The sequence below is a fragment of the Notothenia rossii genome, assembly GCF_949606895.1.
Source record: "Notothenia rossii genome assembly, chromosome: 7".
Taxonomy (NCBI): Eukaryota; Metazoa; Chordata; class Actinopteri; order Perciformes; family Nototheniidae; genus Notothenia; species Notothenia rossii.
Genome location: NC_136905.1, coordinates 14,455,496 through 14,480,902, shown reverse-complemented (window position 1 = coordinate 14,480,902; position 25,407 = coordinate 14,455,496). Strand labels below are relative to the sequence as shown.

Genomic DNA, 25,407 nt, shown 5'->3' with positions numbered 1-25,407 from the left:
CAAAATACCTTCCCGCGCCTCTGCTCGTGAGGGTTTTCCCCGGGAAACAAACACAATACACACAAACGCAAATATACACAAACACACACACACGTCAGAATGAGAATATGTTTCACATGTGACTTATTCAAATTGCGAGTGATTGAGTGAAGAAAAAGTTTGAGTGGCGCTCGGAAAAGGAAATTGTTGAGGGAAAAGGAGTTTCGAGACAAGCAGCTATTACAAAAAATGCCGACGCTTACAGGTTATTTTAAACCTGTAGGCCAGGATGAGGAGGAAGGACAGATGAGTTCTGTACCGAGCGGTAGCGGTGCCGGCCGCGGGGCCTCGGAGACAAGTAGGCCGTCTGGTTCTGATAGCGATGGAGTAGCGGGAGAGGAAAAACAGACAGGAGGGACATTATCTGTTGGAGGAGATGGAGAGGACGACGAGGACTTGCTACGTGGAGGGGAGCCAACGGCAACCGGACAAATACATGAGGGAGGCCCGATACGTCACTCATATGGAGGAGAGGACCAGGCGCGTGTAGAGCAGAGTGGAGAAGTGCGATCACAGAGCCTGCCGAGGCTATAAATGACTTTGATTTGTTGTTTAAATAGGGGGCCTACAAAAACTATCAGCCCCAGGGCCTGATGGCAGGTTAAGGCGGGCTTGTTTGTGTCAATTAATGTATCATTTAGTTACAAATATGTGATATATCTGAACAACAAAGTGGTCAAAAATCATTTAATTCATTTTTTGGAAACATTTTCATGATAATTTTTTCGTTTTACATTTTCATTTATTGTCATTTCCATTCAGTCAGTCATTAAGTGCTATATAAAATGTTAATGTACTACATATCCAAACAAACAAACAAACAACGTGTGCAATCCAATGAATGTTAATCTAACTGGGTTTTGATAGATAACATATCTCTTTTTCTTCTCTCAATTATTTTATTTCTATTGTGTACTCTAATCAGTATTAATCCAACTAATGTTTGTTTATACATTTTAAGAATGGCGTTTATCTTTTTTGAGAATGATTTCTTATTTGATTTGATTTATTTGGGTCTACAACAGATGATACAAATGTTTGTGTCAGTAAATGTGTACTAACAGAGGCGGGGGTGTGTGTGGAAATAATGGGGACAGAGCTGGCTGCTGTCAGACGATCAGCTGTGCAGCGTCATCACAAACGGACGTCGCTTCCCGTGACGCTCCGGAGGAAAGGACGTCCCATTGCTCTTAAAACTCATTTCCCTGCTTCTCATGGTTTCCTTGCATCTCTTTATGCTTCCCTGGTGGTAGGGACTAGTCACAGGGAAACGAAGCAAGTGAGGGACGCAAGGAATCCATTTAACCGAAGTGAGAAAGGCCCTGTGTCACGACAATGAGAGCCCAACTGAAAAAGGTAAAGTACCTTTTATCCTATTAAACATGAACATTCATAACGTTACATAAACAAATAACTCTCAATTCATGCTTGTTTTATTATTGGTGCTAATGAATTAATTTAAGTTTTCCGTACTCGCGGGAATATCTCCGCAATGGAGCGAGTTTAAGTTTCACTTTCGATTGCATGATATAGCCCAGCACATCGTCCCACATGTTGCCACTTGTTTGTACCATTTTCAGGCGATTTGTATTTTGTTCTAGAAAAACGATGTGTTTTTTTAGGATTTTAAGAAGCATATAGAACAAACAATGGATGTATTTTATGAACATTTATCCATGCTGGAAGTAGATTTAGATGTGTTAGGAGTGAGATAGAGATATTATCTAATATGCATCCGATGAAGCATTGCATGAAGTCTGTTCATTAGAGGCTGTTGTTGGGGCTGCATAAACGTTTTTATTTTTGTTTTGTAGGCAGACCATGCAGGCCACAGAGAGTTAAACTTGGGCCTGCGACCATAGTTTTACTGTATTTTGTTTTTGAAAATCCACAGCGGAGGTTTGTGTCGTAGCCTAGCCTACTACATTCGGTGTATTTTGCATAATGTCTCTCAGTAGCCAACGATCTGTGAGTCTGTTGGCTCGGACATAAACTCCGTAATAAATGTAGTCTACATTTCATAAGACGTGTAAAACCTGTGAGCATTTTAAATCGCATTTGAACTAAATGCTTATATAATCTGTAGTTGTATTGTTGATTTATTGTGTGAACGAGGCGATGTAGAGAAGGTTAAGGTGTCATTATTAGGCTGTTATGTAGCCTACTGTTGGAGTGGTAAGCACTGCAGGCCTATTGTTCTTAGATATTTGTGGAGTTAGGTGGTCCTTGGTAAGAAAAAGTTTGAGAAACACTGCGCATGTGGATCGTCAACGGGGGGTGCCTCGCTACGGGGAAATTATACAGATGGCTAGTCCGCCCCAGAATAATGATTATACACACGTTATTATTAATAATAATAATTTTTTTAAAAATCAATTTTTATTCTGTAATCATCTCGCCACATTGGGAACCCCTGCTATATGGGATTAGTTTTGTATCATAAAGGTAAAGCAACACTTTCTCAGAATAAAGCAAAACTATGAGTTTAAAAGAAAAAAAAACTGAGTCAAGCAAAATAAAATAAATTTCCAAAATAAAACTATAAGTTGCAAACAAATCATTTGTTTAATCATGTAAACTATAAGTATTTTTTCTTTGTTTTAACATAGGTTTTTGTTATCAGTTCTTGTTTCTTCTTTCTCAATGATCAGACTTTTGCTCTCGCTGCAGCTTTCTCTTTTGCGCTCCCTCATTTTTTGTTAGAGATTCTGACACAAACCTCCCAGGTGGGCGGGACTTTCAGGGGTGCGTCCCCATTGGCTACTCAGTTTTTGAGTGACAGCCCTCGCATCTTTAAAATAAATAGACAGGTACTTTATCAATCCCAAATTCGGAAATTATTTAACAGCAGCAGTGTGTTCAGGTATTAAAATATTTAAAGTTGGAATAAAGTATAAACTACACAACACAAGTATAATGCACAGCAATCCATAAGATAAGTCCGATATGTTCATGAAACTCCCCAGGAGACACCAACACTAACGTGGCCGAGTGGACTCCGGAGTTTGCTGCATGAGTTGCACTGTATGATCTGTGGTGTAGTGGGCTTTCACTCAAAAACTGAGTAGCCAATGGGGACACACCCCTGAAAGTCCCGCCCACCTGGGATGTTTGTGTCAAAATCTCAAACTAAAAATGAGGGAGCGCAAAAGAGAAAGCTGCAGCGAGAGCAAAAGTCTGATCATTGAGAAAGAAGAAACGAACTGCAAACAAAAACCTATGTTAAAACAAAGAAAAAGTACTTATAGTTTACATGATTACACAAATGATTTGTTTGCAACTTATAGTTTTATTTTTGAAATTTATTTTATTTTGCTTGACTTAGTTTTTTTTTTTCTCTTTTAAACTCATAGTTTTGCTTTATTCTGAGAAAGTGTTGCTTTATCTTTATGATACAAAACTAATCCCATACTGCTATACATCATAGAGCACATGGCATGTTACATTTCTTGTATTTTTCAAAATCTAAACTTGAGGTAGGCCTTCATTCTTTTGTAAATGTGTTATATTTAATGTGTATACAGAGAGATACATTACTGTTAATGTTGGTGTACTGAAAATGACACATGATTTGTTTTAATGATACTGATAATACATTAAAAATAGACACTAGCAAATGTTAAATTCATATCCACAGTGTGATACTTTCATCAATGGAGACATGAAGTGTCTGAAGCTCCTGTTCCTGTGTTGGATCTCCAGCATCCTGACAGTGACCAGCTGCATCAGAGGTGTGGAAGCTATTCAGTATTTTTCACATTTATTTAATGTATTTATTTCTTATTTTTTGTTTTGTAGAATTAAGTAATTTACAGCCATATTATTTAAGTTAAGTTGTGTTCCAGCTAAAATGCTTTTATTTTGAAGGTGATGGGTCAATTTGGGCACACAGCTGAGTTCAGCAAACATTTCAACACCTTTTGCTGTATTGTTCTTGCCAAGGTGAAGCTAATAAATACCACAAAAACGTTGATTGCCTTGTCTGGACAATGGACTCATTACCAACTCATGATCTGCGTAAGATCCACTATACCTGGTGCCTCAGCGGCCTTTTGAAGTTTTATTGTTGTTGACAAATAGCCACTACAAGAGGTACCGCTCACATGTCTGATCACATAGATGTTTTCTATTGTGGGAAATGATTTAATAAGAGAGCGTATGGCAAATTAGGGGATTTGAGGGAAATGTCAAACTTTTCATCATTATATTATCTGGCTGTCATCTGTAATTAACATTTCAATCGTATGTTTTTATTGCGTCAATGATGGGAAGTACATTTACTCAAGTAGTTTTCTTAAGAAATTACAGCTGGGTTGCCTGTGACTTCTGTATTTAAAAAAATGTTTAAACGATGACAAGTTTATTTAATGAGATACCCAAAGGTTAGTCCAGAGGCTCCGACCTTTTTGGATGATGATAGTTCAAAAAGCAGTGAGTAGTTATCATATTTTAGATTTCCATGGCATTTACCCTCTGAAGATACCTGATAGTGTCATGTAAAATAACTACACCAAAATAATAAAAATGATCCGATATATAATTGATTGCGGATACTTTTATTTTGTATAAAAGGTTTGTTTTTAATTCTGTCCTACAAATAACAGAACAGATAATAACAAAGTTCATACCCTTAAAATAATCATATAAGCAAAAAACGAATGGGAAAAAGAAAAATCCAACGGATAAAAAACCATGTCATAAACATTTTTTAAGTAAAGGGTTTGTGTAAGTCAATGTTTTATGTTGCTCTGTTGCACATGTGTGTGACAGCACTCATTTGTGTGACAGCACACAGATGTTTAACTTCAATCACTTTTTTTTAATAACATAAAATGTGTCAAAATGTACATGGCGATTAAATCTTTTTTCTTCCCACTTTCATAGTTGATGGATACTCATGTGTGACTGCCTATTGTACGGTGGCTGGGAAGTGCAATGGACAATTACAAAGTGTGAAACACTTTAACAAAGCTTGAGACAAATTTACATTTTATAAAACAAAATTACATTAGCAAAAACACTTTTACCAAGGATAAAACAATTTCACATTAACAAAAACAAATTAACAAAATGCAAAACACTTTAACATTTCCCGAAACACTTTAACATTTCCCGAAACACATTAACATTTCCCGAAACACATTTACAAACCAGAATTAAACCGGAAGTGACGTGACGTGACGTGACGTAACCATAGGACGTGACGTGATTGGCTCAAATTTAAATTTGTTTTGGCGGAAAGACCGAAGGTACGAGTGTGTTTCATATACAGTCTATGGTGTGTTTACGTTCGGTAAACATGTTTTGTCCGTTTTGTGGAAACAACCTGGAACAAGTGACACGGTTTTGCCTTTCGTGTGGAGGATCTCTAGAGTGTTTAAAGGACACGGATCAGACAGAAGGACCAGATATCTTGCATCATTGCGTGCAATATTTTAATGAAGGTCACTCGTATGCTGTAATCGTGGACATTTTGTCTACCTTTCACGGTGTAAAAATCAGTTTGCGGACTCTTAAAAGCAAACTGAATCAAGCCGGGTTTTACCGCAGAAAGGGTTATTCCTCTCAAATCGCTGTAATTAACGCCATCAGGTTGGAACTTCGTGGACCTGGACAATTGTTTGGATACCGAACAATGTGGCAGGCACTAAAACAAAAGTACAGTCTTCGAGTGAAGAGAGATGATGTTATGAATTTGCTCCGGGAGCTTAACCCTCGAGGCTGCGAGAGGAGATCTCGCAGAAGGTTTATAAGGAGAACCTACCACTCAATGGGACCGAACTATATGTGGCATGCTGACGGTTATGACAAACTTAAGCCATTCAGTGTGGCCCTTTCAGGATGCATAGATGGATTTTCACGTAAAGTACTATGGCTTGAATGTGGTCCAACAAACAATAACCCAAGAGTTATCGCTCAATATTTCCTCAAATGTGTGCGAACCCTCGGTGTCATCCCCATGAGGCTGCGGACTGATTGTGGCACGGAGAACGGAATTATGGCTGCAATTCAGTGTACCCTACGTCACCATCACCATGACTACTACTCTGGAGCGTCCAGCCACATGTATGGCACATCCATGACTAATCAGCGCATTGAGTCCTGGTGGTCCATATTAAGAAAGGGAAGGTAAGTGTTTATCATTATTTTCTATTACTTGCCAACCCTGTCAGACAAACAACATTTGCTTAGCTAAAGTGTATCAGTTTTTATTATAATAGATATAATATATAGCCTGTAGTCTATGACCCAGACTATACAAGGCCTTTCTTTAGAACTTCTTTTTGGCAGAAATAAAGTTAGAAACTGTGAACATCTAAGCGTGGGTTTTGGATTGAACAGCGGCCCCTGAGGGGACGTAGGCCCTATAGGTTGTGAAGCAAATAAATTATGAAATAGACACTCAATGATTTGTTGTTGATTTTACTGGTAACCTTTTAATGTAATTTGTAGAATTGTTGTATATTGCTTAATAATTCACTTGAAAATATATCAATTTCTATAGGTCTCAGTTCTGGATGGAGCTATTTGCAGACCTCCGAGATGCTGGATACTTCAACGGGAGTCACGAGCATCAGTGCCTTCTGAGATTCTGCTTCGTTGATGTTATTCAGAAGGACTTGGATGAGTGTGTGAGACTGTGGAACAGTCACAGGATTCGCCCTTCCAGAACAGCATCATGTCCAGGAGGAGTGCCCAATGAACTGTACTACTTGCCACACAAGTAATACATTGGTGATGGATTGATACTTCTTTGTGTTTTTATCTTAAATGTAAATAAATACTATATCTTCTATTTAACATAGATTTGGCTCCAGGGACTGTGGATTTGAGATTGAACAGGCAGAATTGGATGCTGTTCCTGAGACAAGCCTGTCAATAGCTCCATGTGGGGACCAAAACATGCAAGAGTACTTGGACTTTGCTATGGAGCGCAATGACCTACAGAAGCCAGAGAACTGGGAGACTGCATCAGAACTGTACATGAAGCTGAAAGAATATGCTCAGTTATAAAGTAATCGAAAAGGTATTCAGAAGTACAGTAGCACTGTTTCACCACTCCAAATCAGATTTCAGGGCTCAACAATGCTTGGTTTCATGGTTTGTCAGACTGCATTTACTCTTTCCCCTGTGACGTATCCAAATGATTATGGTACCTGTTCATCCGAAGACTGGTCCTATTTAGAAAAAAGATATTCCCATACATTTTTAAATAAAAACAGCATTTTGAAATGAACATTGTTTCCAGCCAATCACCATATTTGTTTCAATGTCATTTATACAGCACCAAATCACAGCATAAATATCTTAATCATTATAAAATATAACCGGAATAACAACAAACAACGCTCCAATTAGCAAGCACAAACAAGGTTATGTTGTGTGTGTAATTGTGTGCAGAAAGAACATTTCTGTATAAGTCTTATTTCAACCATGTGGACTCACTGGAAACCTGAGAATGAATGACTGATTTACAACAAAGAAGCTATGGGTGGCAATGTGAAATATGTATAGCAAAGTTCAGAGTATTTATAAAAATTGTATAGGTATAGAACAATACTTTGATTTTGTCCCAAACTAAATGGACAACATGAGCTGTAAGAAGAAAAAAAAACACGTTCACATCCAACAACAACTATGAACAACCTTTATAGAGTGTTTACTCTATGAAAAACCTTCATAGAGTCTGTACTCTATGGGTCATCCAGTCACATGACTTAAAAACAGCCAAATCCTGGAGAATTTTGCATTCCAAAGTCCATTTGGGACTTAAACACATTGTATGCGTCAAGGAGAGGTAGTTTTAATGTGTTGGAACATGTGTTTGCCATTGGGAATGGAGAATCATCAAGGAACTCTATTCCTGGCGATGGTTCAAATCCAGATGGGGGAAGTGAAGTCAGCCCAGTCGCAAACATCAAAACATCTTCCAAAGACACAGCAGTCTGGCTTTCTGCAAAGAAAACATGTTCAGATACATTTTGGCAATGTGTTTCCTGAAATAGTTATAAAAACAGCGATTTACAAACCTTCACAATCGAGGAGATAGTCTGCCCAGTAGCCCAAAGTTTGACTTTCCCTAAGCCTCCTGTTACTCCCTGGTGGACTGAGGTCAGGCTTGAAGAGTCGCTCAAGTTCCAGAGCAGTAAGTCGCTTTTCAGAGTGGCACAGGACCGGGGCCAGCAGAGTAGGGTGCTGCTGTAGTGCGTTTAAAAACTGAAGGGCTGAAAGACCCTCCTTGAATCTGAAGAGTGAACAAAAAAAATATTTCATCACAAAGTCACATTTAAATAACCTAATACCTAAAACAAGGGGGGGGTGGCATGAGCACTTAAAGATTGGCACAAGACAGGCAGGGAAAGGAGAGACGGACGTCCCATATCAGTTATACTACACAGGCACACATTTTGACACTGACTAATTGCTAACAGATAAACATAGAATAAACCAAAGAGGGGGACCATGAGGAATTTTAAACAAAAAATTCTTACATACATTAAAAAAAAATCACATGAATACAAATATGATCTTACCTCTCAATTACAGAGGAGTTTCGGCCAATAATGTACCACTGGAGGTAGTCTGACACAATATCATTCTTTCCTTCAACAGAAGCCACATGTCTCAGACAACCTGCTGTCTGTAACATTGTGCTGTGTCTCATGGTCATTTCTCGCAAGGCATCCACTGAGGCAGCATTCTCAATCTGAAGATTATAAAATGGATATAAACAATCCAGTCAATAACTGCATGTACTGTATATTCTTGCCATTTTTTTTCCATTGCAAGATTTATATATTACTATTACTACTATCCTTGTACAATATATACCTGGCTGCTAAATCCTCTATTACAGGATGTGTTTTTTGTAAATTGTGTTTGTGTATCTTTACTAGTTTTTTTATCATTCTTCTTAGGTAACATTAAGTTGTCTTTGGCTCTATTCTGCTCCAACAATGTAAATGTCCCCTCTGTGGGACTAATAAGGGTATTCTGATTCTGATCACAAAACAAAAAATGAAGCCAATTCGGTGTATGTGATAAAGGTAAAGTAAAGATGTCTCAAAATACTGCAGGAACTACATAATAATCCACCCTACCACACTGTTGCTGTATGCAATTCTCACCTCTTGTAAAGCTTTCCCTACTTCTTCATCAGTTATTAAATCAACTGTTGCTTTGAATGAAGGCTGGCCTGCAAGATAATGTACAAGATCTTCTGACAGAAAATGTGGCCCTGGACCTCCATGCACAACTGACACTGCAATCATCTTTCCTGCCAAGTAGTATTCATCTTCCCTAACAGCTGTGAATAAAGGTATTCATATTGCAAAATTAAAACTTTATTTAGTATATACTTTAATGTACTGTAATGAAACTCAACGTTTTGGAAAAAATTGTTCAAGCAACAAATCATATGTCATGTGATATATATGGTTAATGATCATTAACAATTGTATTAGTACACTTCTAACCGTATGCATACCATTTGCATTGTAGACCAAGAAGCGGCGTCCGTCTGGCCCATCAAAAATGGGCCGGTCTTTCAGATTCTTCATCAGTAGAGATAACAACTCTCTCCTGGGACCACCTGAGTCAATTCCTTCTTCGAAAACACCAACATCATCAGTGAATTTTACCAGCATGTCACAGTTTTCTGAATACGATGTACGCTTGAAACCTCTGACTGCTCCATCCCAAACATTAGCCCTTGAAATGTTGAACCGGCTGACTCTTCCATGATCAATAGGCTGTGAGAGGTTAGCAATAATGGCAGGTAATGTAATGTTCATCTCCTCCCTGTAAAGGAAAAAAAGTGACCTTATTAGTGGATATTCCAGAGAGTGCACAAACAGTTTTAAAAAAAAAATGTTGTACCAGAAATATTGTACAGAGAAAAAAAATGTAATGTCACTGTAATAGCTGTCCGTTTACATTTCAGTGTCCAATAAACTCGTCATGTTGACTGCAACCAGCTCTTCGTCCTCTTCTTCAACACATGGTGCATACAGGTCTGTGTATGTACTGTTAGGAAGTGATCATTCCCATGTTAAAACATCTTACAAACAAAAATGTCTTTCTCGTGTAAGTGAGTTACTAACATTTGTACTTACCTGTGGCAAGTAGTCTTGTCTGTATTTGTTTTGGGTGGACCCATATCCTCAGTATCAGATATTACTATCTGAAATACAAATACAAATTTCTGTAACAAAACAACACTGAACATTAGAAACATCAGGCTTCCACAATCTGCCTCAATACCTGTCCAGGCTGAGTTGTGGATGAATGTCCAAGTGCCTTCCTGAAACATGATAAAATTGATAAAATTATTAACTTCATGATACAGGGTATAGTTGAGTTTTAAGTAACATTTAGAGGTAGGAGGAACCATAAGATTTATAAATAACAGATTATTTTTGTTTGAAATTAGATTAAACATGACATGTATGGTATTTTTGTATCCATGTTCACCAGAGAAAATGCTGTGGCCTATTCTTATCATCCACTTAAAGATAAATTACTTATTTTGTAAAAATAAGTACAAACTTACCCTTCATTTTCCGGTTTGTGTTTTGGAGTACTTTTGTTTCGTGGTTCAAATTCAAATACCTGAGAGTAAAAGTGTACAATTATCAACAGCTTCCATTATTGTTCCCTTACCACATATGTCTATCAACAGTGAAACGTTGTGAGTGTTTCTGATAGTAATTGTAACTGCCAAGTTGGTTCTTCTAAAATATTTACCAGAATATAGATTTCCTGCTTAAAATCAAATGTATATGAAAAATAAATAAATGAACATTAAAATAAAATCATTTACGCACCACAGTGTCAGCCTGATTGAATTCAGCTGTGCTCCTAGATGTGATGACAATATCCGAATCAGAGTCTGAGGTATCATCCCCTGTAGTAAAAGCAAAACGTTCAACACATTATTATGTATGCTGCAGTAGAGGATGTTAACATGTAAACAATTAAAATATTGAATAATAACATCCACAAACCTCCTCTAAAATGTTTCTCAAGGCAAATGAAAAGGGTGATCCTGGCATATGCCTTTCCTAAGTCCTTTTTATATTCTGCCAATGTGAATGGCTTTTCTGAACCAGGCACATTGACAACCTCTGAGCAGTCTGGATACAAAAGGACGTACGGTCCTTCATCCATGTCCTTGTTAAAGGCTTTCATTTTCTGGACAGCTCGTTCCAGTATAGCAGGTGCTGCTACCTCCGGGTCTGTAAACAACGGGAGTGTTTTCCCTCTCCGAGGCTTTAAATCAACTCCTTGTGGCGACATCATTCCTATGTTTATCTAGTAAAATAGCAGAGATATAAGTAATGACACACACAGAGACACTGAGATTTCTATGAAACGGTTAATGCAGCTTACCTGGACTCGTCTCTTTTCTTGTTTAAGTCTTCCTTTCCCACAGTTAAAAGACTGTTTCTCTTTTGACTTTGAGTTTCTGTACTCCATGAAAAGTTTATAGGATCGGCCTGGTTGTTCTGCTATGAATAGTTCCAATAAAAATATAATAATTAGCAGCTCCAACAATCAGCAAAAGCAAGTGTGCATTAAAGTTTACAAAACGGACAAAACATGTTTACCGAACGTAAACACACCATAGACTGTATATGAAACACACTCGCACCTTCGGTCTTTCCGCCAAAACAAATTTAAATTTGAGCCAATCACGTCACGTCCTATGGTCACGTCACGTCACGTCAAGTCACTTCCGGTTTGATTCTGGTTTGTAAATGTGTTTCGGGAAATGTTAATGTGTTTCGGGAAATGTTAAAGTGTTTCGGGAAATGCTAAAGTGTTTTGCATTTTGTTAATTTGTTTTTGTTAATGTTAAATTGTTTTATCCTTGGTAAAAGTGTTTTTGCTAATGTAATTTTGTTTTATAAAATGTAAATTTGTCTCAAGCTTTGTTAAAGTGTTTCACACTTTGTAATTGTCCATTGCACTTCCCAGCCACCGTACTATTGGGACACAGTTACTTGTGTCGTCAACATCACTGGTATTCCCGTGGGACAGACAAACACCAGCTACATCCTGACTTTCACTAACACTGTTACTTGGGGGTAATTGCACTTATTGCAGGATTATATGGATAAATGTTACCATCTTTTTACTGCAATTATTGTCGTGCCAAACTCATCCATTACTGGTCTTTTGTTTTTTTTGAAGTTCTAGGCCGACTTACCACTGTCCACTTGTGAAGAGAAATCAGACTTACAGTTGTGTCTGTAAAATAGTGGAAGGCTTATATATAGGCGGTGATTATTCTTATGACATAGCTCTTTGTCATGAATCTGGTTGTCATGCTGTAACACAGGACTTTCATCCATCAGATAACAGTAAGTATGAGTTTATTGTAACTTATAACTGATGCTAGAGTGACCCATATGTGTGTTGATGTCTTTTTTCAAACATGCCTGCGTGATATTCGAACATTACAGAACATCAAGAAACTAGGATATTTTACAGTACATTACTTATATTAGGGAGAGATACCAACATCAAATAATAGGAAATAGCTGTTTTACAAAATGGGTTGTATATATTGGGAGGATTCACATGGTTTATGTTTTTATAAATGTGTTTGTAATCCGTTCAGCTGAAACCACCGGATAAACCTGAGGTCCAAGAAACACCAGAGACTTTCAACATCACCTGGATAAGTGGGTACGAAGATCACCTGTACCTCAATACTGTCCTTGACTTTGAACTCTTACTTCAGGAGGTCTCAAAGCACTGAGAGCAAGGTAAGACCAGTATCATAAATAATACTTTGACAACATGTTTTGCTATACTGTGTGATATATCTAAAAATGATAAATTGGTTTTATTGTTTTAACCCTTCCCCAGACCCTTAAAGCTACTTCACAAAAGATGTATGAACCGATTCCAAGGTGAGGTGAACTCAAACCAGATGCTACATATTGCATGAAAGTGAGATCTCAAACTAATCATGCTGAATATGATGGAATTTGGAGTAAATGGAGTCCATCGACATGCTGGAAAACTGAAGCAGAAGAAGGTGACATGACACTCTTTCAGTATCCAAAAGGTTTTGCAGCACTGACTGTCACTGATATTCAGATATATTGTACATGTTAAGTCTGCTCTTGGCTGTATTGCGCTATGTGTATATTTTATGAATAACTTGAGTCTGAGTCTCAAAGATCTGTATCAATAGCTTTGTAGAATAATGCAAAAAAATTCACCAGCCCCCTTATAGACTAACAGTCATCTCTGTAGTATGACTTACTAATTATATTACTAAGTTTTAATCTTAATCTTAACAACAGTCTCTACTTTAGGTAGGAAATGTAGTCCAGATGTCTGTTGTTAACACAATGTTTAATTCAATTTCAACTTTACCACATTGGAATTACCCTTGCTATACAATGGTCTGAAATACTTGGAAACAAAATGATGCAAAGTATATAAGAAATAACAAGACATAAGTTTTACATTTTGCAATTTCCTTACTACTCAACTGCTGTGTTAGTTAACAACATTTTCAAGGGAAATCCAGTTTACTAAAAGAGTGTGTGTAATAATCTTTATGGGAATAGGGAAGTTAGTGTCTCTGTGAGGCTGTACTTAGACACCGCAGTGCTTTCTGCTAAATGCATTACAGTGTTACACTTCCCTGCTCAGAATGAAAATGCTAACATGCAGATGATTGGCAGTTTCACTATTCAACATGATCATCTTAGTTTTTTGTGTTTACTTGCTAACACTAAACACAATGTCAAAGGAATGCCATTGATTTTCTTTGTCTTTCAACATACACGCAAGTTGTGGATTAAATAAATAAGATTTTGACCTGGATGAAAAGTCAGGGGATCATTAGGGATTACCTTTAGTCCACCATGAATATTTGAACCAAATATCAAAGCACTGGCACATGCTGAGATATTTTAGTCGTTTACTGACCAACAGACAACATTGCTAAAAAATATCAACTCAATTGATCCAATGTATTAATTATGAATATATAATTGTGATTAATTTTAACATTAGCTGTACGTTTACTACATGTTTCAGTGAAAATGACTTTATCACGCCTAATGTATCTCCATGGTTCTGATTTTTTAGGAATGGCTTTCACCTAAAGGCAAGTATGTGTTAGCATACAAAACTGAGGAGATCTTGACAACCGATGATGTGATTGTTGCGCCGAAACCCATTACAAAGGAGCCAGAAGAGAACGTGGAGTACCACAACCCTACAGTCCATCTGACCTTCACTCAGGGTCATAGCTCCTATTTTGGTTTACCCGGTGTTGAGGTCTCCATATTAGGTTGAATATAAAACTAAAGTTAATATAATCACATATATTCTTGTATAACCCACAATGAAAATGCTTCATATTTTATGATTTTCTATATTTACAGTATAAACAAAACACAAGTGGTTTACTTAATTGAGATTGAGGCTTATTATGGTGTATGGGTGTCACTGATAAGAGAAGAGAGACAGTTTCTTCCCTCTTCCCTCACAGCAGTACACAGGGAGGGGGGCTCCTGACTTAAGGAGAAATAGACTGAGGCCCCAAAAAGGTGGTTATGTCATAGCCGAGAATAATATTTTCCAGTCCTGCACACTAGAGGTCATGACCTTTTTACACAAACATGGGAAGGTGTGTCTTATGCCATAGCCATAGAATATGTCTGGTCCTGTCCAGTCCTGTACATCAGAGGCCATGCCCAGTTTCCACAAATATGGGTATGGAGGAGGTTTATTTAGCTTTTTCTGTCCTGTTTTTGAGCATAAAGACACTGGCAGAGAGACCACCGGAGATATGAGGAGATGCCTCTAAATTCTATCGGTAGATTTAAATATTACAACGGAATTGGGCAGTTGAAGTTACAATATACTGTAATAAATATAAAACTGTGAATTAGGGTTGCATATTAGAACATGACCACAGCATGATATGTTTTGTAGGATTGTCATGTTGTAACGAGAGAAGGTAGAAACCCTGAATAAGTGTGGACCAATTTTTCTTCAAATAAACTGATCCCACCTTTTGGATTGGGACAACTTAAAATACATCTGCGCTCTCCTCTCCTGCTTAAAATGTAAGATTGCACACTGCCAAACTCACACTTAGGTAGGGCCACACCTCATTACTGATATCAAAATCCTTCGGGATCGCTCAAGCAGATTTAGCGGGTCGTCTGAATTGAAACAGCAGTTAATTGAACCTGGTTCTTCAGGAGTTAATAGAGGTGAGATCTTGCTGACGTTGGTGGATCTGAGCCAAGCAGTAAACTTACATAGACTCAATAACTTCTGTTAGGTCAATTAGTAGGTCTGAGTCATTTGCCGGAATAAATTATCAGCCCTCCCGACTCCTACACAGGTGTGGATGAGGCTTCCCCTCCATGATCTATCCAGGAGACACGTCTTACACCCAGCTCCCTTCCTCTGTGTGGGGGGTCGGCGTTGGAGAGAAAGAAGTTGCCTCCTCTCCACCTGAAGATTTCCTAAACATCAGCTGTGCAGACTCTGGCTGTGAGGATCCGACCCAGAGCCCAGAGTGCAGTTTACCAAACAGTCCACCGTGTTACTGTAATGATTACTGCATTCTCAACAAAACAGCAGAAGGCTTTGCTCCTGTTTTAGTATCCAGATGAAGCAGCAAATTGTTGATTCCCTGCAAGAAGATGAGAGTTAAAAATACAAAATGCTCCTGTCAGTTGGTTCATCCAAATGTGTCTGACTATAATGGCTTTATATTGCATTGCAGGAAAAGAAATCAGTCTTGATGCTTGTGTACCCGCATACACACGTTTGACCTGTCCCAGATAGCACTTTTTATTTTGCAAGTATGTGTGTGTTTTATGGTTTGAATTTCCTGCATCATAGATGAACCAGTTGGATTGTATTGTTGTATACACTCCCTCTGCTTTGGCTTACTTACATATGTTACACTTGACACATTAGCAACACTGACCGCATGTAATGACCTGAATGAGCGTGGTTTGAACGGCTGACTTTAAACACACAAAAAAAAGTTTTATTTGCCTGTGATTTTACTTAATCTTCACTTATTAAAGAAGATAAAGGATGAGAATAAACTACAAATGTATTTTGAGAGGAAAGTACTGTTTTGAAGATGCTCAGGATATACAATTTCCCAAGGAGATCAATACATTTCTCAACGAGATCAATAAATAATAATTTCAATCAGTATTTCTGGAGGTGCTTGAATCATGTCTTTTTGATGATTGCTGGGGGGTGACCTTACACTTCTGAGTTATTATGTTGATTGTTTGGAGCATGTGATGCAAAACACATGGGAGGTTGTACCCTTATTTTAAACAATGATTACATTATCAATTAATACCATAGATTAATACCAATATTGTTTATGTCCATACAATCACTAATAAGGCTCTATAATACCAGTATGAGCAGTCATACGACCCACCAGGGGGCGCTGTGTGAGACTGCGATGTGCCGAAGAAGAACATGACACAGGAAGCAAACCTGCTAGTGTTGCTGATTCAACGTTAGCTAAAGACACTTCTGTAGTGTTGACGCTTGTTTACACCACGGGAAAGCCTTTAAATCTAGTTTTTAATGGGACTTTATTACCTTTAAGCAACGTTTGTGCACTCTCATCGAGCTCAGCGTCTGATCCTCTTTGACGCTCTCCTAACAGTTTGCTAACCTGATAGTGAAGATGAATTTGGTCAAAAACAAGACTATGCACCCACACATGCACGATGAGGAAGCTCTTGTGGTGGAAAACGCCATCAGGCTGGCAGTGGACTCGATAATAAACGTGCTGTACGGTGTCAACAGCGCCAGGTCTCGGGAGTACCAGCGGACGGTGGCCGACAGGGACAAACAGATCGAGCGGCTTCAGGGCAGGCTGACGGAGGTTGAGCAGGAGCTGCAGGGGCTTCAAACACCCGGATGCGTCTGCGGGGGGTTTGGAAAAGAGCACAGCCTCCTCGGATCTCAGACCTCCGGTGAACCACAGAGCTGCAGCCACCCTCAGAGGCGAGCAGAGCAGCAGGAGTGTGACATATGTAAGTAAACACAAGTTCATATTCGAGTTTTAGAGCAACACCAGAGGGGGGAGAAGTACAGATCTTGTCAAAGTAGAAGCACCTAAATGTAGGAATACTCTGACTGTGACAGGTATAAAAGTCCTGCAATCAAAAGGTTACTCGAGTAAATATACAAAAGCCCTTATTATGCAGATAGGTTCATTTTGGAGTAATATATTGTGTTTTGATTATAATTATTGATCCATTAAATTGTCATCCAAGCTGGTTAAGGTGCAGCTAGTTTTAATTACTTTGTGTGCTGCAGAGAAAATTGTGAATGATACTCCAAGTGTCACTAAAGTCTAATGTGTTTATATTCCACATTATTAAACCAAATGTATTGGAGTAAAAGTAAGCGTGTGTTGTGTTTTGACCTTCAGAGCCACCATACTTTGCTGTTGTATGTCTTAGATTCATGGTTAAAATAATAATAACTACTGTACCGTTTTAGTATGAATATTCAACATACAATCACTATGGATCAGGTTGCACTTGGACTCACTGTCACATGACGTGGACATTTTTGAAAGAAATGGGACTTTTGAAAAAAAACTGCTGAATAAAATAAAATAGAAATAGGCTTTTATTTATTTTTTTGAGAATTATGTGAGGTAAACTCAGTAAGAGGAAGGCGACCTAAACTTCAGGGCAGTCTTTAGATGTTTTTTATAATATTTAATTCACGTTTTTTACTTTATCCAACCTTAGTTCTCCCGTTTGTGGAAAGTTTAGAGGTGCTACCCCTATCTTATTTACAGACTGGGCTTGACACCTGCCTTGTCTGAGAACTGTGAAAAGCTCCAGATCATATTTTCAAATATAAACAATATGGCTGTTTTTCTTCACAGTGGGTCTTTTTGCCAGACCCCCCTCACACGTGTCCTCCCAAAGCCACGAGTCGGCTCTTCCATCTTCCCCCAGCAGAGTGGGTCTGGACCAGTCCTGCACATCCCACTCCTCAGAGACTTCAGGTGTGTTTGACGAAACCAGGAATCTGCCTACATCTCCCAGCAGCCTCGTCATCAAAGAGGAGCCGTGTGATATCGACACAGTTTTAATAAACTGGGAAATTAGTGACGAGAGATTCGAGGAGCATCAGGAGAACACAGGCAGTCAGTGTCACGACAATGAGAGCCCAACTGAAAAAGGTAAAATACCTTTTATCCTATTCAACATGAATATTTACAACGTTACATAAACCAAATTAACTCTCAATTCATGCTTGTTTTATGTTGCACCAATGCCACGTTTTGTAACTGGGCGTCAGACTTCAAAATAATCAAGTATTGGCATAAAAATACTTGATTACTTGAAATAATACATGACTCTCGTCAGATATGTCCTGACCATAGACTGTATATATAAAGGTCCTGACTGTAGCTTAATTTAAACTATTACATTGTTATTAAATAGGGATAGCACTTTTATGGCTGAGTCAAGACTCCTCACTATTGCATTCAAGAATGTTGGCTTATTGTAAAAAAACTAAAAATATGTTTAACAAAGTGGCTTTTTAAAATCTGTATTTCTTTGAGATTATGCAAAGTTATGAATTATTTTCAAATAAGACCCAGCTCTGTGTATCAGCCTTGTAAAGACAAAGCTTGTCTAAATCTGTCATTGTCTGTGGCGTTGTATGACTGAGACATTGTTTATTCCTTCTGATCCCTTAAGACAAAATGGAGAACACAGAAAGAAGAACGTTTGGGGAGAGACCTCATGCAGATCCAGGAGGACATTACAACCCTCACGAAGAAGACCTCAGGTGAGTTAATTAATTCAGATTAGCCAAATGAATGCAAGACAATTTAACTAATTTAGATTTGTACCTAGAAGTCAACCCCAAGTCCCTGCATTTATCTTCCTTTGGATAATTATTTCAACTATATTCTGTATACTTCTGTTTTTAATAGTTCATAGTTTTACTTTTTTAAATCAGCATGTTCAACTGTGGCACCTGAGGACTATTTTCAATACTGATATTTCATGAATAATTTATACCAACACTTTCCCATCTCAATTTGAAAGACACTTTTCAAATTCCTTTTTTATTTCTCTTATTTCAATGTATCCATATGTAATGTATATGTATTGGGCATTGTTGCCTCTATTAGATAGGACAGTTCAATAGTAGACTGTAAACATGAGAAGAGGTTTACCATGAATGTTTATTTATTACAGAACCCAAAGTTATAACATTTAAAAAATCCTTACATATTACTTTTTTTACTCTACTTGATTAATAACTTAAATGATGACTCCATTGTTGCAGTTATTGATTTGTTTTCTCTTGATCCACTAATTGGATATTCGGCTAATCTTTTAACTATTATTAAAACATAGCCTCAATTAGTCAGAATGCAATGCAGTCGGTAGCCTTGAGATTGTAACATTAAAATAAAGAAATGATGACATTATATGTTATGTCACATAACAGGCTGGATAAGGGTTAAAACAATTAATCTGGGTGATCCTTTCTGACCTCCTCAGGAACAGAAATCAGGGCGTGCCGACATCTGAGCGGGAGGAGGAGGCTCAGAGACTGAAGAGGGCCGCCTGGAGAGCAGCTTCCAAACGCTACTATGCCCGAAAAGTAGCCCGCCAGCAGGCAAACCCCTCACGCTCGGGCCCCTTCCCCCCACGGCCCAACTTCCTCCCTTCACGGTCAGCCCCTTTCCCCCAAAGGTCTGGCCCCTTCGCCCACATTACCGATAACCGGTTTTCCCAGCCGATCTCTTTTGTCGATGAGGGAAGGAGGTCGCAGACTGAAGAGTCTCAGTCGCTGCAGAGGGAGGCATGGAGCGCCGCGTCCAGGAGGTACTATGCCCGAAAAAATGCTGACCACCAGACGGAGCCCACACAGTACCCTCAACTCCAGAACATGGAGCCGTCCAGAGAAACACTGGGAACCAGCAGGGGAGAGTCCCACTCTAACAGTGGAGGTATCATGTGCAGCTGAGAGACAGTGAAGCTGTTGATACCTTTTCTATGATCTAAATATTGATATTGTAAATTAAAAATACTATTTTTGACAGTTTGTACTGATGTTGATATTGGTCTCAGGTCTTCTGATATGATTCAAATAGTATGCACCCTAATGTTTGAAATCATTAATTTGTGTTTTTCTTCATAGTTGAATTCTGGCACTCACCCTAAAATCAACAGTGCATTTATGTCACTTTGATTCAAATTGATCACCCTTTTATTATTTTCTTCATTATAACATGCTTTAGTATGCTGCATTGCATGCCCGTGGGAAAGTATGACTGCAAGTGATTTAAATGAATATATTCTGGGGCGATGTAAAGCTTTTTATAAGTAGTACTCATGTAACAGCATCTGCATTAATATAGCGCCCCTGGAGTCAAACATATGTAACTACAATTAAGGTAGTGCTCAAATTATGTGCTTAACATTTCTGTGTAAATAAAAAATAACAAATACTGGAAGACTAGTTTTTTTGCTTTTTAAAAAAAAAACATGTTAAATGACAAAGATAATTTAAATGCAATTGTTCGATAGTCTTTTAATGGCATGCTGTACAATACTTTGACATTTCTAAAGACATTGAAAATTACTTTGTCTAATGAGGACATACTTCACTGGCTTTTTTAGGATGTTTGTAATAAATAAGTGAATTATCAGATAAAACGACCGAGTATAGTGTCGAAAGAGAGGAAAGAAAGTAGTAGGCTACAGGATGTCATAGGATAGTGGCACAGAAATATGAGAAAATTATAAAAGGAAAGCATGTCAGAAAATGTGAGAAAAGTAATATAGCATATTGAATTAAGTTATAGATTAGTCAAAACATAATGAAAAGGCCAAAGTATAGTATGTCACAACTTAAAAAAAAAAAAACGTATATAGTATATGTGTCTAATAATTTAAACAAAAATAAATTATGGTATATGTAGAATAAATGACAAAAAAACAGCTTAAATTGCCGGAAAAAAAGTCTTAGTATAGTATGTTGAAAAAATCTGAAAAAACGTATATGTGGAATATATATTTAAAAAGAAAAACATCATAGTAGCCTATGTCGATAATATCAGAAGAAATATACTATACTTTTAACATATCATACCATTACTTTTTGTTACTATCATATGATTGAATACATACATTCTGAGGCCCTCTAAAACTAATGTACTAATGTAACAGCTTCTGTGGCAACATGGCCACTTCAGATAAAAAATAAGCAAAATGATCCCTGATTGAAGGGGACCTATCATGCAAAATGCACTTTTGTACGTCTTTTATACATGAATGTGTGTCCCCGGTGTTCCAGGGAACTCACCAAGTGTCAGAAAACACAACCCTCTCTATTTTCCTCCATACCCAAATCTCTTAAAAAGGGGCTGCAACGGATCTGATACAGACTGATCCAGATTTGAACACTTCTATGACGTCACAAAAGTGGCGCTACGGCTATTGGGTCAACTCCACCAATCAGGAGGAGAAAGCCACGGACATTGCCGTTCGAAAGCGATGGAGACGCTGGAGTACATATTTCAGGCCACTAGATAGTGCTGTTCTCACAGAATCAGCCCATGCAAAGGCAGTGTTAAATTGAGCGAAATGAGGAATGGACAAAATGCATGATCTGTTTGGTATTTTGAAAAATAAAACGTATAAATATACCTTATATAGGTATGGTCCTACACTATATTATTCAAATATAGCATGATAGGTCCACTTTAAATAAAGCTTTCTCTGTATCTTTTTCTGGAAATTCCGCACAATAAAGACAAACAGTATTTCCATATATTAATTTTTATTTTAAAATTCACACAAATCACACATTTAATTAAATCAGACAATATTAGGCTTTTGTAATGTCAATTACAACAATACAGTATGCTCAGTGCTATATATTTTACCCAAATAGGCCTTCAATATAATTAACGTTAATAGGAGTATTTTGATGTATTTGTACCCACACCTCTTTCCTGTGATGTGTATACTCACTGCCTGCAGAGATCGTTATTGATGTCAACAGAGCGCTCCTCCTGCCACCAGCTGGAAAAAAAAGACAGATCGTCTTGCAACAGAAGCTGTTTGTCCAACCTGAACATTACGCATTTTGACCGCCGACCGACTCACAGCTGATGTTGCACAAGGGCGGTTATTACAGCACCATATAGGATCTGTGAGTAGGTTATTCATCGCACTTCAGTTTGAAATATGATCTGTTTGACAGCTGCTGCGGCAAAAAGCACAATGAGGACAGGCGCGCGTCCGGCTGGAGCTCCGGCTGTGGGAGTATTGACTGATGGGCTACACATGCGCCTGTCTTTTTTTTTTTTTTTACCAAGAATACATCCGAGCATGAGTTGTGGACGGTCGTTTCTGAGCAGATAATAAGGTCTTTGTCATTTCTAACGGAATTCACTCGCCTTTCATTTCTATTTTGTCTTCCACTACAAATAGCGAGGACAGTGCTTCTGTTGTGTTGCTGTTGCCTTAGGCTTGGCATCTCACAGGGAAAGAGATAGAGGGGACACGGGGTCTTTAACCTGGAGGCTCATATCAGGTCTGGACACGCAACGAGGCAGACGCCCATCATATGTGTGGCTACTACGTGTTGTTGTAATACACGACGTAAACATCACAGACATCACAGGCTCTGAGGGGAACAGGATTGTCCTTTAACGCTTTGCTGGCAGCTGCCAACATAATTTGCATAGAGGTTTATTTAGGGTAAAACAGCTTCAACCGTCGTCGTCATCGTCATCCCCCACACAAGCATCCACTGGATTTTCTGGAGCTTTTACCATTTTTATGCTGCAGGACTGAACTAGGCCTACTGCTTGTTCAGGTTTGGATAAAGGACCAGACTACTTTGGCGCATTGAATGGGTGCGTTTGTAGCTCAGGTTTTGACTCTTTGGTTGCTTCTGTTGGTCCAATAGAACATAATTACAACTGTTGAGGATATGTTATAGTACTGCCAGTATTAACACAAATATATTTAAGTAATTCAAATCTTTAAACACGTTAAAGTATTTACTCTACCGTCTGTAGTGCAAGCTGCACCATTTGGTACATTTTACTCTAAAATTGACTTTAAATTCCAAAATATTTGAGTGTAGCTCTCGATTTTTTCATAAAATTTGTAAGATTTAAAGAAAAGTGTTGTTATGATTACCTTTTAAGTAATGCAAGCTTACTTTTTCCCCCTCCTGAAGCCTTGGAGGCCTCTCTGTGCCTTTGGATGCACCTGTGCACTTTTGGAGAAGTCCATTTGGATTCAAAGAGCTCCCTTTGGCTGGTTGGATTCTACACTCATGAAAATATTTTTCTTCCAGTTTTTTTGGTCCAGTTAACAAGAAAAGGGTCCAATTGATTCATAAATACAACCAATGGTCTATTTCTAGGCTCTACAAGACGCTCTGGGGCTTGGCAAACGCACAACAGGCAGCAAAATGCGCCTGAGAGTTCAGCTGCGCACCAACTAACAATCGCCCTTCAGTATCAACTGTATGACTACTGGATGGACCATAATAAGTGGAAAACATAGGGGTGGTACATGGTGTATTTGAGGAGTGGGTTTTGCTGTTTAATTCCATTAATATGCGATTTTAAAATTTAAATATAGAGAATATTTCTATTTGGTTCCAAAATGGCCATTCCTGGGTTTTGAGGTCTTTCTGGGCTCTTACAAATTAGTCAAGTTCAATTTGATCACCCCTACATGTTCAACTTACATGGAAGTGTCCTTTTTTGCAGGGATTGCTGGGAAGAAGAAGGAGGCTGTCGAAGTAGAGACTTTGGAGAGGGAGGTATAACCATAGCCACTCTCAAAAGGTAAGAAATCCTCTCTTCTGCTGTTACCAATGCTGCTCAATGTTGGCTTAGAGGCAGATGGAGGCTATATTCTACACATTTAGACGAAGAAAGTGAGGTTTTCAGGTATATTTTGGTGTATTTGCTGTGTAATAGATCAAGGTGGGTCAGGGCATTATGGTGTGCATTAACAAGGAAACATGGAGGCACGGCTAGGGGGAGCCATAGCTGGGCAGGAAGGCAGCTGCCTGGGCCTGAGCTGTTAGGAGAGAGGCTGTTTTATTTGTTTTAGTACTCACGAAACAGAAGAACTCCGGAAGATACTTCATTGTTGTATGTTAGTCTCATTAATATAGTTATTGTTTAAACTGCAGCAGCCTCAAGGGTGTACACTTCCTTAGTAAAAGTGTCCCAGCTGCCAAACAGGCTGTGATCTGTAAAAAGAGAGCAAACTGTAATTTAACATGAAGAAGTGTGAGGAAATCATTCAAATAAGTCATGAAAACATAAAATACGCACTTTGGGAATCATTTAAAAAGAATATAATGTGTAAATGTGGATTAGCCTAGCATTGCTGCTATCTTAGAAAACATTCAAGATGGCCACTCCACTGCAGGTGAGAGCTGCCTGCCACTTCCTGATTAGACAGACTCTGTTTTATTTACACTAAGTCAAATGTTTCTCCCAATATAACTGTACATTTATATTTTCTTATGGGTGGTTTAATCATAGAGACACACACATGTTGAAATCATGCAACATTTTGAGCCAAGACTTTCCTAATGCATGTGGGTGTGATGTGAAAGTGAATTCACTAAAGGCCATGTTGCTTCAGATCAGTGATTGGTTAACCCACGAAGACATGTATTTAGTTATTTAGCCTTTATTAATATTATCTTACTTAATTACAAAACCAATATGATTAAACATGAATCCTTAACTGTCTTCAGATTAATAAAAAAAATGGCACAAATGAATCAAGCTCACTCGTTAAGACATGTCTTTGAAGGTGATGATTACATTTAAACATCATTTATTTTGCACAAAGGGTTAATTCTGTAATGCAGATTATTATGAAGCTGCAGGAAGCTGTCCAAGTCACCAAAAGCTTCAACTTTTTATAGATTTATAGATGTATCGAATATAATAACCAGTACTGTGAAAAAATATCACCATTAAATATAAGATTTTTAAATGGGTATATGTGTCAAATTAACTGTAATTAACCCTTTCATTACCTGCATCTCCTCCTGCAGTCTGCCGTCATCTGGTGAGACATGGAGTGGTTTCTGTTTTGAAAGCATCCTCTGTGAAAACAAGGACACATAATAGAAGTAAAACCCATTGAAGTAAACATTTGTTGATCATTTTTTGGTTTTGAATTATCAATTACGAAGCAAACACATTTTATCCGCAGTCATTATGGGAAAAAGCAAAACAAAAAGGCATATTATGGGCAGAGCAGATGTCTTTTAGCACAAATACTGAGACCGAGT

At 38.1% G+C, this 25,407-nt stretch overlaps 4 protein-coding genes and 2 long non-coding RNA genes across 7 annotated transcripts in view; 4 read left to right on the top strand and 2 right to left on the bottom strand.

The window, feature by feature from the left end:
* The window catches only part of LOC307045698 (cytokine receptor common subunit beta-like), a 33,460-nt gene extending 18,347 nt beyond the window's left edge, over nucleotides 1-15,113 (top strand). Inside the window, exon 13 of the mRNA XM_079691565.1 lies at nucleotides 14,155-15,113. Within this exon, the coding sequence (XP_079547691.1) occupies nucleotides 14,155-14,364 (210 nt within the window). The 3' untranslated portion in view covers nucleotides 14,365-15,113. The remainder of the gene's footprint in view (nucleotides 1-14,154) is intronic.
* On the top strand, nucleotides 1,196-4,954 carry LOC307013131. Its single transcript, XR_013800862.1, has 3 exons — nucleotides 1,196-1,395; nucleotides 3,677-3,770; nucleotides 4,924-4,954. It is a non-coding gene; the product is annotated as an uncharacterized lncRNA (long non-coding RNA).
* Nucleotides 5,442-7,276, top strand: LOC307045701. Its single transcript, XR_013809975.1, has 2 exons — nucleotides 5,442-6,168; nucleotides 6,545-7,276. It is a non-coding gene; the product is annotated as an uncharacterized lncRNA (long non-coding RNA).
* LOC307045699 (G2/M phase-specific E3 ubiquitin-protein ligase-like) lies at nucleotides 7,301-10,140 on the bottom strand. 2 transcript variants are annotated; one of them, XM_079691567.1, is made up of 5 exons: nucleotides 9,976-10,140; nucleotides 9,527-9,840; nucleotides 8,574-8,746; nucleotides 8,070-8,284; nucleotides 7,301-7,993 (listed from the first exon to the last, which is right to left on the bottom strand). In XM_079691567.1, exons 2-5 carry the CDS (start codon nucleotides 9,566-9,568, stop codon nucleotides 7,758-7,760), a joined length of 666 nt encoding a protein of 221 aa, XP_079547693.1. In that variant the 5' UTR covers nucleotides 9,569-9,840; nucleotides 9,976-10,140; the 3' UTR covers nucleotides 7,301-7,757. The 2 variants fall into 2 exon arrangements, with proteins under 2 accessions (XP_079547693.1, XP_079547692.1); XM_079691566.1 differs by lacking the exons at nucleotides 9,527-9,840; nucleotides 9,976-10,140 and adding an exon at nucleotides 9,168-9,350.
* On the bottom strand, nucleotides 10,205-11,625 carry LOC307045700 (uncharacterized protein). Its single transcript, XM_079691568.1, has 5 exons — nucleotides 11,431-11,625; nucleotides 11,046-11,352; nucleotides 10,866-10,945; nucleotides 10,592-10,650; nucleotides 10,205-10,342 (listed from the first exon to the last, which is right to left on the bottom strand). Exons 1-5 carry the CDS (start codon nucleotides 11,515-11,517, stop codon nucleotides 10,276-10,278), a joined length of 600 nt encoding a protein of 199 aa, XP_079547694.1. The 5' UTR covers nucleotides 11,518-11,625; the 3' UTR covers nucleotides 10,205-10,275.
* A 1,392-nt stretch (nucleotides 15,114-16,505) lies between the features above and the next one.
* On the top strand, nucleotides 16,506-20,564 carry LOC307046853 (uncharacterized protein). Its single transcript, XM_079693509.1, has 4 exons — nucleotides 16,506-17,102; nucleotides 17,972-18,271; nucleotides 18,798-18,888; nucleotides 19,614-20,564. The coding sequence occupies exons 1-4, from the start codon at nucleotides 16,751-16,753 to the stop codon at nucleotides 20,080-20,082; spliced, it is 1,212 nt and encodes a 403-aa protein (XP_079549635.1). The 5' UTR covers nucleotides 16,506-16,750; the 3' UTR covers nucleotides 20,083-20,564.
* The last annotated feature ends 4,843 nt before the right edge of the window (nucleotides 20,565-25,407 follow it).